This window comes from Trichechus manatus, unplaced genomic scaffold, assembly GCF_000243295.1.
Source record: "Trichechus manatus latirostris isolate Lorelei unplaced genomic scaffold, TriManLat1.0 scaffold00062, whole genome shotgun sequence".
Classification (NCBI taxonomy): domain Eukaryota; kingdom Metazoa; phylum Chordata; class Mammalia; order Sirenia; family Trichechidae; genus Trichechus; species Trichechus manatus.
In genome coordinates this window covers 4,863,406-4,875,455 of record NW_004443998.1, presented here as the reverse complement: position 1 = coordinate 4,875,455, position 12,050 = coordinate 4,863,406, and the positions used below count along the sequence as shown (strand labels likewise).

At 41.3% G+C, this 12,050-nt stretch overlaps 1 protein-coding gene across 1 annotated transcript in view; it reads right to left on the bottom strand.

The window, feature by feature from the left end:
- PLCH1 (phospholipase C eta 1) overlaps nucleotides 1-12,050 on the bottom strand; it is a 196,373-nt gene that overhangs the window by 11,295 nt on the left and 173,028 nt on the right. Inside the window, exons 15-19 of the mRNA XM_023733872.1 lie at nucleotides 10,284-10,381; nucleotides 6,337-6,516; nucleotides 6,139-6,246; nucleotides 4,947-5,071; nucleotides 997-1,081 (exon numbers count right to left, since the gene is read on the bottom strand). Coding sequence (XP_023589640.1) covers nucleotides 997-1,081; nucleotides 4,947-5,071; nucleotides 6,139-6,246; nucleotides 6,337-6,516; nucleotides 10,284-10,381 — 596 coding nt within the window. The remainder of the gene's footprint in view (nucleotides 1-996; nucleotides 1,082-4,946; nucleotides 5,072-6,138; nucleotides 6,247-6,336; nucleotides 6,517-10,283; nucleotides 10,382-12,050) is intronic.

Sequence of the window (12,050 nt, the reverse complement as noted above, 5' to 3'; positions counted from 1 at the left end):
GGTCTTCCTCTTTTTTGCTGACCCTCTACTTTACCAAGCATGATGTCCTTCTCCAGGGACTGGTCCCTCCTGATAACATGTCCAAAGTACATGACATGAATCCTCCCCATCCTCGCTTCCAAAGAGCACCCTGGATATACTTCTTACAAGACAGATCTGTTCATTCTTTTGGCATTCCATGGTATATTCAATATTCTTTGCCAACACCATAATTCGGAGTCATCAACTCTTCTTTGGTCTTCCTTATTCATTATCCAGCTTTCGCATGCATATGAGGTGATTGAAAATATGATGGCTTGGGTCAGGCGCACCTTAGTCCTCAAAGTGACATCTTTGCTTTTCAACACTTTAAAGAGGTCTTTGGCAGCAGATTTGCCTAATGCAATGCATCATTTGATTTCTTGACTGCTGCTTCCACGGGCATTGATTGTGGATCCAAGTAAAATGAAATCCTTGACAACTTCAAACTTTTCTGTTTATCATAATCCTGCTTATTGGTCCAGTTGTAAGGATTTTTGTTTTCTTTATGTTGAAGTGTAATCCATACTGAAGGCTATAGTCTTTGATCTTCATTAGTAAGTGCTTCAAGTCCTCTTTGCTTTCAGCAGGCAAGGTTGCATCAACCTGCGCTCATTAATGCAGGTTATTAATGAGTCTTCCACTAATCCTGATGCTGTTTTCCCTCCCTCCTACCCACCCCTGGTGACCACGAATAAACTTTGGTACTAAGTGAATTTTAATCCAGCCCTTTAAAAATGTTTTTGATTCTATTTACTAGAAAGAACTTTTGCTTCAAAAGAAAATGTCTTGAGATCAAAGGTTACCACACCCATCAAAATATTCTATGCATCAATCACAGATTTGCTTAGTGTTATGTGTTAAAAAGACCTCAGTACAAATTCAGATGGCAGAGATGGATTTTAGAACTTTTCTTTTTCAGTGATTATCTATTTCTACAGCCTCCTGATTAAAAAGGAACACAGATTATCATCTTACCATTATCATCCACTACGCGGGTTTGGTCTTTACAACAATCTACAGGCAATCCAATAATTTCAACTTCAACAAAGGGGTCAATGATCTATAGAAATAAAGAGAAAGCTTTGTCACCAGTGATTACATTTCTGTACTTGTGTGAATTAATTTGGCAATACTGGCCAAGGTGTCCACATTTCATTAGCAACCGACTTTATTAGAAGTTTACTAAGGAAGAGGGACTTTACCAGGTGTGGCAAACACAGAAATAAGGGACAAGAACGAAAGACAATAAATTTTTGTTTGCCAGTATTTACTAACGCTACACAAACGTTACCCAGTGAACCTAAAATTTCATCCTTGGGCACAGAGCTAATAAAATGAGAGTTTTTGCTCGTGCACAAATGCTCACAGCAGCTCTATAGTTAAAAACTGGAAAGAAACTAAATGTCCATCATGAGTAGCAGGGATGACATGTGGAATATTCATTTAATGGACGAGGACACAGCCATGAAAAAGAAGAAACTTCTGCTAAATAGGCGTAAGGTTGAACAAAAGAAGCCACATGTAAAAGAACCCATAATGTAAGAGTCTGTATATAGAAAGATTGACAATAGACAAAATTTAATTGGTGGGGATGTTGCCTGGGAGGGTAGACAAGGGAGCCTTCTGGGGTGCTTGATATATTCTCTCTTGATCTGGTGGCATGTTGTATAACCCTCTGTGCTTCTGCTTCCTCAGCTGAACAAGTGAGATAACAATGTCTGCCTCATCATATTGTGATCCAGGGTAGAGAACAGGAATGAAATCCGATAGCGGCAGCAAAGGAGACGGTGACTGATTAGACATGGGAAGCAAAGAAAGGAGGAAATAAGGACGACAAGCAGTTTGCTGCCTGGGAGTGGAACAAATGAGGCCATTCTCAGAAATGTAACGAGAGGGCGTGTGGGTTGAAAAGTCAGGGGCTGTATGAGCCTGGATGGGGGAAAACTGTATCTTTATTTTCACTAACCTCTGACTAAAACACACCACAGTCCTATTAGTAGTGCCTGTAACACTGTGTCCAATAGAAATCATGTGTTTTCATGTCACATTATATTTGTTGCAAACATCTCAACGTATCACTTTAAAATTACAGTAATCATTAGATCTGCAGCTAGACCCTGCTATTTATTGCATTAATAAGGACACACATATTCGTATGCTATAATGTGTTTTTTATATATTTTGATAACTAAATGTCAATAAAATTGGTTTCCGTGTAACCCTACCTATTTTATTTTATGCACTGAAAAACATTATTCTGACAAGAAAGAGGTCCATAGGTCTCACCAGATACCAAAATGTTCCATGGCTCAAAAAAGTTGAAAATTTCCTGAGAGAGAACCTTGGAAGCCATTATCAGGAGGTTGAATTTTATTTTAATTGCTAAAGAGAGACAGTGGATCCCATGAGGAATTTATGTGAACTCCCTCATACATGTAAATGATTACTCTAACTCCACAGGCTACGTGTTAATTACGAGATACTCATACAATGCAAACTACCTGGTAGACGCCCCCTTACCCAAGTAACATGATCACCCATGGCACAAAATCACATCATATGATACTCTGAGGATGACACAGCATTGTGCAGGTGTTATTCCTGCCAGATATGTTTACTCTGAATCTAACCGTGAAGAAACGTAAGGTAAATCCAAACTGAAGGGCATTCTGGAAAGCAACTGGCTTTGACTCTAAAAAAAAAATCAGTGTCATGAAGAATAAAATACGAGGGCTGGAGAACTAGTCTAGATTTAAAAAGGCCAAAGAGGCATGACGTCTAAAAGCAATGTGAGATCCTTGATTGGACCCCAAATCCAAAAACAAAAAAGAACCTACTAGGACAAGCTTGGGACAACTGAGGAAAATTGACTATGGATATATACTAGATAATGTTATTGTACCAATGTTAAATTTCGTGGGTGTAATGATTACTTCGTAGTTGGAGCCCTGGTGGCACAGAGTTTAAGTGATACGGCTGCTAACCAAAACGTCAGCAGCTCGAATCCACCAGCCGCTCGTTGGAAACCCTGTGGGGCAGTTCTACTCTGTCCTATAGGGTCACTATGGTCTGAATAGACTCGACGGCAATGGGTTTGGTTTTTTTTTTTTTTAATAAAGGAGAATGTCCTTGTTCTTAAGAGATGAATGCTGAGGTATGTAGGTGTCAAGTGTCATGATGTCAGTCACTTTCAAATGGCTCTGTACACGAAAGTAAATACATATATATGTATGTATGTATATATATACATACATATATATACATATAAACTAAACCTCTTGCCGTCTAGTCAATTGCGACTCATGGTGACCCTACGGGACAGAATAGAACTGCCCTATAGGGTTTTCAAGGAGTGGCTGGTGGATTTGAACTGCTGATCTTTTTGGTTAACTGCCAAACTCTTAACCACTGCTTCACCAGGGCTCCAATATATACACATATATATGCATACATGAGACGGACAGAGAGAGAGAGAGAGAGAAATAAAACGAAACGTTAATAAACTGGTGAATTTAAGTGATGAGGATATGGTGTTCCCTGTACTATTCTTACAACTTTTCTGGGGTTTCAAAATTGTCAAAATAAAATGTGTGGAGGGAAATATAGGCAGTTAGCCTTCCTTTACTGCAGACAAAAAGAGAAAAAAGGAAAGAAGCAGGACCCATATTCTAAAAGTGCCAAAACAATGATTCTTGCTGTTGAGAGACGAGCAGAATGTAGGGGCAATAACAGAAGCAGGGAGACCAGTTAAGAGGCTATTGCTGTTTTTAGTATCGTCAAGTTGTCTTCAACTCATAGCGACCCCACGTGGCAGGAGAACTGCCCCATCAGGTTTCACAGGCTTTATGCAAGCAGACAACCGGGTCTTTCTCCCTTTGGTGGGTTCGAACCACCAACCTTTCCGTTAGCAGCCAAACTGCTTAACCATTTGTGCCATCAGGGCCCCTTAGTTAGGAGGCTACTGCAGCAGAACGGATGAGAAACAATGGTGGCTTGGATTAGGCTGGGAACAACAGAGACAGAAGAAACGGCCCCATCTGAAGCCCCTACTCTCTGTCGAGTTGGACGTGGTACCATCTGTTGAAGACGAGAAGACAAGGAGAGAGAAGGTTGGAAATCACCACTGTACAGAACAGGATAGAGGGCGGATCAGGTGAAGCTGGAGTGGTAGAGCAGCGGACCTTCAAGAGAAGGGTTTACGGTGGTACCCAGCTGCAGGGCTGTTTCCTTTTCTCCATCAACGCTCAAGATCCAGAAATGATGGTTTACAAGAGGCGGGAGTGGCAGACAGAGCATGGAACGATGCACCATTTCTGAGAGCAAGGCCATGAGCCCAGCAGAAGCTTACACATGGGATTAAATGGAAGCTGAGAAGGCCAAATCCAGGTGAATGGAAACATCAGGATGAGAGTTCTAGAAAGAAAGGAGGCTGTGGTCACAGAGGGAGACATTTGAAAACCATACTACTGTGGTGTGGCAGGTGATGACGATCGTCAGCATGTGGTGGGAGCAGGTACATCATGTGCAGCTGAGATGAAGTTCCCAGGAGATGAAGAGGTCGAGGAACCCCCTGAACGGGGGTCGGGGGGTGGGGAGAGTAAGACAGACTCATAGGCAATGTTTCTATCAATAGTGAGATGGGGCTTTGCACCCTGGTTTCAGCACCGCCTGTGTCAGTCTTGAAGTGTGAACTGAACTGTGTGCCTTCAAACCTCCCAGCTAGACGAGGCACTCCAGAAGGAACTGTGTCTGACCTGCCAGTAACTTGGTTAATAGCTCATGAGATGAGGTCCATGCTCATTTCTGAACACTTTTCTGAGCGCTTACACACGTACACACACAGAGAGAACCCTGAAGAATCATGAAATATAAACACGACAAAATTACCACGTAATTGACCACTCAGTAACATGTGGCTTACTTACCTCACCTCGGTCTCCAAACATGGAATCTGGAGGTTTGGGGAGCTGCTGGCCGCTGATGACCTTCAGGATGAGTTGCTTTTTGGGGTTGGCAGGAAGTGGGTCACCAGAGAAAGGGTTGAAAGTACCTAAGCCAAGTAAGACAGAGGTTAAAATCGAAGGCTGGCAGGGTGGGGGAAGAACACACACACAGTTTAAGCTTGTAGAACAAAGAAACAACAGATGCTGAATTACTACAGCGTGTCTTAGAGCAAAGAAACCGTCACAACTGTCAGTGTGGCTTTACCCTGAAGGCAGCACCAGCTGGCATTTCCATAGCTGTGGTTTTTTGTTGAATCTGTGCCCTCAAAGACCAGACGAACGGGCCAGGTGAAAGCAAGTGTCTGCAGTGCAATTACCAACCACAGCATGTGGGAAGGGGGGCATTTTGTTTGAACGCCAATAGTTTAAAGTCGGGAGGAGTTATGTCAGAGCCAATAATTTCCTAACCCAAACCATCTCAGGCACAGAGTGAACGTTATAAACAGAGAGAAGACCTGAATTAGGTAAATAGCAGAGCAAGAAAACATGCAAAGCATAAAATCCAGAAGACGTATCTGTCAACACTTCTTTACCTAAATTGTTTATAAATGCAATTTCAAAAAAACAAAACAAACCCATTGCCGTCAAGTCAAGTACGACTCATAACTTAAAAAGAATCGTAATGAGCAGAACCAAAAGAAAGTGGTTTTTGATCTAACACGACATTATGCTTTCTTTTTTGTTAGTGCTGCTCTATAACAGGACTACACTGATTACACGGACTTCATACACAATCGTTCCAAGAGGTTTTTTAATTTCTCCAGGTCTCAGACTCACACACCTGCTTCAAGTTTCTGAAAGCTTGGGCTCAGATCTTAGAAGGCAGTCCAACTTCTAAGTAATGCCCAATGAAGCTGGTGTGAGGTCACTGGATTTCAAGTGACAACCCATCACTCTCTATGTCCCTCTTAACACGCAAAACTTCACGAGAAGATATGCTACACATCATGCTACCCAAACATTAAATAGCTATAACAAGCGTTCTAATCACACTCCAACAATTTAACCTATCCTTTTTTAAAAAACAAATCACGTTGTAAGACACGGGTATCATGATTTCCAGAGACTCTTTTGAATAGAGGTCACCTGTATTCAGAGCTACATTAACACATACCTTTGCACATTTGCTGTGGTTTGAGCACGTAGCCACAATTGCCATTTGTCTTGAATTTGGCTCGATTTAACTGCATCATTCGCCCTTCGGACTGGTAGTTCAGTGCCACTGTGTAAGTTGGGAGTTTGAGGGAATTAGGCAAGATGGCGGTGTAGAGCCAGGCTATCCAGAGAATGCTCCTTCCCAAGGCATACATACCTAGCTGACAGCCTGCGTTCCAGTAGGGCAGAGGGTTGAAGTTACTGGAATCAATCCGGTAGGCAGAGGGATAAATCCTCGTGAGCTGCTTTTGGTTATAAATCATGAACTGCTCTGATTTCTGCTGAACCACCTGATGGGCTCTTGTCTCACTGAACGATAACACATTCCCTGTGGTTCCTAGCAGTTTTTAGTAGAGTAAAATGAAAAGTGAGAGCTACAGCAAAGAAAACGTGAGGACTCACACCACTCACGAAAGCCTTACAGTGATGTCACAACGTACCAATAGCATAAGCAGTGAAAGAAAGAACTCAAGGCAGTTGCTGGCCAAGGCAGACCCAACCAATTCCACTCTTGTGACCTTTTTGCCACTTTGGAGCTAAATAAGAGCTGTGCATCTTGCTAAGTTTCCTACCTGTTTCTGGGTCCCATGTTCTCCAAAGAATTCAATCACCCCATTAATTTATGTTTACCGGGTTAATATGAAGGATGGCAGGTAGGAAAATTATTTTCTAGATGTATGACTCAAACAGATCTCTTCGGCAATGATATAGACAACTGTAGATAAATAAAGCAATCTATATAGCTTATTCCTGATAGATAATAAGAAGACATATCCGCTGAAAGCATTCATCTGAAAGGTACGCGTGTGAAATACATATTAGCTGATAGCAATCAGGATCCAAGAAAATAAAGAAAAAAGACCAATTACAGAAAAGAAAATTTCAGTTTAGAGTTGATTTGAACAGAATTGTGGAACCAGCAAAACCTGTTTGAGTGAAAGGAATAATGATGGACAAAAAAGAGTTCAAAAGAGCATGAAAAGAAATAGTGTTTCAGAAACAAGGACAGCCACCCACCTCGCGAGGCTTTGGAAACAATGAAAATAAATAAATGGAGGTAAAAGAACATGAAGCATGTTCTAAAGTTTCTGCTTGGATCATTATGATGGGTCAATCCAGAGCCAAGAAAACTGCAAGTTTGGGGTACCTTTTTCTCCTATCCCACCTTCTGTGCTCCACCACTACCACCTCTCCAACAAACACCCCCAACCCATCCCAAAACAACCATTCACATGTCTCCTGAACATGCTAGAAGAGACCAAGCCCAGATGAAGACCCATTCTTGGGTCATTCTCGTTCTAATATATACTCTAACAAGCTGAGTGGATCTGAACCCAGACTGAGCCACATGGCTGTGAACTGAGCTCAGCCTGAACTGTATCTAGACGCAACATGTTCAGTAACACACACATGGTCTCCTGAAGCCCCTGCTCCCCTGCCGTCCTCAGGTGGAACATCCTTGTTAAACACAGGCCAACTGACTGACAGTGACACTCCAGAGCTGGACCTTGGAACAGTCATAAATACAAGCGGGAGGCAAAGAAACTACAGAATTAGTTTTTAACCTGATGATTTCTTTCATATAGACTCTTTCCTTAAAATTAAAAAAAAAAGTATATTTTGATGCAGTTTATCAACATTTTTATATACCTCAAGCACACTGAAAGTGATTTTATTTCCAGATTTTGATAAGTACTTTGAACATGATAGGAAAAAATATATATATAGTTTAAAAAGCCAAATTCAGAAGGACTAGCACTGTAATCAATACCATTGATTTTCTGTCTCTCCACATAAATAAACACATCACATTAAGGTGACCTTGCTAATTAAAAACACATATCAATCAGTATATTAATAGAGTTGCTTTGCATTAAGATAATCGATGCATTCATTATCTTTTCCTCATTTTGTGGATCATTTAAAAAACAAAAACAGCTGAAGGTCAAGAGTTAAATATACTCAATATTATTTTCCATTAAGCTAATAGGATTATGTTTTCCTAAGGAATTTATTGAAAATTATATTACTCTAAAACCAATACACCTTTAACTCCATTAAACCAGTTGCTGAGTTTAAGAATCTGTTGCTCACTTGCTGAGAATCCCAGTTTCTCAAGCTCTTATACGTGAAATTAATTTATTTTTTTCATAATTGTCACCATTTGAAGGAAGAATGAACACCAAAGGGAAGAAAATCTGCAGGTAGAGTACGTTAACTTGTGACTGGGAGAATAAAAGATGTAAGGGAAAAACTCTAGACGTCTGTAAGCACAAAAGACTACGATGTTGTTTTCCCTTCACTAAGACTTGAGAAAACTGGAGATTCTGATTTACTGTAATTAAAATTAGAGGGGAAAACCACATGACCATAATTTACTTCTAGAAGCTTCCAACAACTGACCGCAATGGCAATGAGAAGGGAGGAGGAGAAAGAGAAAAAGAGCAACCAGCAGGAAAGTCAAGGGAGGAACAGTTTTCTCAGCTCAGACATGGCAACTGAACTCCAAATAATGCTATAGTAAAGCTATTTTTTAGAGAGAGAAAAGCCTCATATTCTAGCCACACAACTTGCCGGAAGATTAGCCCTCTTCAAAACAGCTAGAGTTAGGATTTCTGGCTCTGCCATCTATCAGATCTGCAAGCTTCACCTGCTTTGGCCCTTTCCTCATCAAGAAAGTGGAGGGTTGGATAAGATGATTTCAGACACGGTTCTAATGTTTTTTTCCTTCAACAACCACCACGAACTGACATTTATTCAAGTATTCACTGAGTGTCTTCTAGGTTCCATAATTCACGCCAGACTCCATTCAGGCAGCTGTGAACTAGGCAGAGACACCATGGAGTGTAGACAAAGACAGGACCAGTCACAGAGGAAAGGCCCCTTCATCCCCAAGCCTGAACTTCCTGTTTTCTGAGTCCTATCCCCCACAGCTCACCTGGTTCTCGTGGCAACCTCACGTAGGTCCTAGAATCCTCCCCACTGGCACTGCTAAAAGGTACCCCATCACTGGGCCCATCCACTTCTGGAACATCTACTGATTCAGGACATCCTCAGAAATACTTTGCTGAGATTTACATCCTGGAAGCTGAGTCATTAAGATGCTTTTCCAAGTGTTTCCAGCTTTCTCTTCCCCAAGCATTAGCCGAGTCTAAACTAAATGGTCAAAAAAAAAAAACAAAAAACAAAACCCATCGCCATCAAGTCGATTCCAACTCATAGCGACCCTATAGTACAGAGTAAAACTGCCCCATAGAGTTTCCAAGGAGTGCCTGGTGGATTTGAACTGCCGACCTTTTGGTTAGCAGCCGTAGATCTTAACCACTACGCCACCAGATTAGGCCAGTATATTTTACAGTAAGTTTTAAAGTGCATGTAGTAAAAACAATGTGTGAACGCCTGTATTGGTGGGAAAGGGCCTGCTAATCTGTGATAAGGAAAGTGGTTCAAGTGCTCTCCCATGGTGTCTCCTCACTGGCACTGCTAATCCAGGCTCCAAATCCAACAGTCCACCTGGTCCTCAAAGAACGTAAATCCAGACACAACTAATGGAAAAAGCCCAAGACAGACAAAATATACATATGACAACTGATAGATGAAAAACAGTGAAAGAGCCAATGCTACTGAAATTTCTCCTCATTTTGTTAAAACTTCAATCTGTAGATAAAATAATTTTTAAAAAGTCAACACTTCCTTTGAGAAAATATGGAGTTTCCCCTAGGTGTCATTTCAGCCAGTTAATTTCTTCTTTCTTCTGGTCATTCGCACTTGGAACAGCCAACAAGCTAGGCCAAGTCTCCACATTTCAAGCTTGGGAGGAAAACCTAGCTCTAATACATCTGGTTTTTTAAATAATAATAAAGTTCTCCCCGGCCCTGTAGGAGACTTGTCTGACCTCTCATCAGTCAGGACACCACAGTGATCAACAATCCTCCACGTGAGCCTAGCACTGGACCAGCAGTCAGTTTCCTGACTCAAGTCAGAGTTCACACAATCCCAGAAACGTGTTGTGATGATCTGGGTAACAAAAGGTTAATCAACAATTGGCAAAAAAAGATTACAAATGGTTATTCACAGGAGGAGAAGAAAACTCTCAGGCCTTACCATCATCCACGATGTCCTGGGCAGCCACAGAATTTGTGTACACCACCAAATCGGAGAGTTCTCGGCAGAGCTTCATGGTTTTCCTTCGCCGGCCCAACCTGTGAAGTACATACCCAGCACTCAAGGATATATTAGTGCTGGAAGAGGTTTGGGCTTTTGGTACCTCCATTTGCCTTATTCAACAGAAAGATTAAGTGACATGCCTAAGGTCCTAGTGGGGCCAGGCTTAGAACTCAAGTGCAGTTCCTAGTTCAGCACTCTGTCCACCACAACACCCTACCTGGGTGGTTTCACTCACTGCTCTTCCAGCATCCCAGACTCTTCTCATGTGTTTGTGAATTCCACTGGGGGCAGGGGATGTCACTCCACTGTTACCCAACTGAGGATAACACCAAAATTCATCAGGGAACTATGCCACCTATGCAGGAGAACTTGAACTAAAAAGAAGTAGAAGCATTGCATTGTGGATCACAGTAATTATATATCTAAAATCCAATTTTGGAAAATCTAAAATTTTCATAGTGATTCTCTTTTATAGATGTAATTACAAGTGATTTTTATTTTCTTCTTTCTACTTTTTTATATCCTTTAATATTTTTCTCTCTCTCCTACAAACCACTCCTATATCTCCTCTACAATCTTACAAACTCTATCACTATTCTTTACCACAGTTCAAAGTCCTCCATAAACTATCCCCCTTCCATAAGCTATCACAGACCCCTGTGACAATTAAAATTAGGATACACACTTTTCTCCTCTAGGGGAACATGTAACTCTCAAAAACTACAATCCTCTCTGAAGAAGATATACAAATGGCCAGTAAGTACATGAAAACATGCCCAACATCATTAGTCATGAGGGAAATGCAAACCAAAACCACAATGAGATACCACTTCACACCCACTAGGATGGCTGTAACCAAAAGGACAGAAAAGAACAAGTGTTGATGAGGATATAGAGAAACTGGAACCCTCGTACGTTGCTGGGGAATATAAAACGATACAACCACTTCAGAAAACGGTTTGGCAGTTCCTCAAACAGTTAAACGTAGAGTTACCATATGACATCCTACATCAGATCATGTGTTACCATTTGGGTTCTGAAATTATGGTATTTTATTCATCACAAATATTACTGGCATTAAAAAACAGCAATTAAAACAGCAGCTAATATTTTTGAGAACTTATTTAATTGGGCCAGGAGCCCTGGTGGCACAGTGGTTATGAGCTTGGCTGCTAATCAAAAGGTTGGCAGTTTGAATCCACCAGCCGCTCCTTGGAAACCTTATGGGGCAGTTCTACTCTGTTCTATACAGTTGCTATGAGTCGGAATCGACTTGATAGCAATGGGTATTTAATTGGGCCAGGCACCAGGTTAAGTAGTTTAATTCCTTTAATCCTTACAATGACCCTAAGAGACAGATACAAACAAGGAGCCTAACTTGCCCCATGTTAAAGTTGGTAAGTGGAGGGACAAGGATTTGAACACATATCTGACTGCAGATCCTTGGCTCCTAAAATGTGCTCAGTGTCTATCTTCTCCTTTAGTCTCCTATGGGAGCCCTCCGTTCTAGTTCATGTGGTCCCTTCCTCTTCTCTGAATATACCTTGTACTGGCAACTCCTACATAAACCTTTTATTAAGAGTTCACAGTGGTTAAGAGCTTGGCTGTTAATCAACAGGTCAGCAGTTCAAATCCACCAGCCACTCCTTGGAAACTCTATGGGGCAGTTCTACTCTGTCCTATAGGGTCACTATGAGTCAGAAT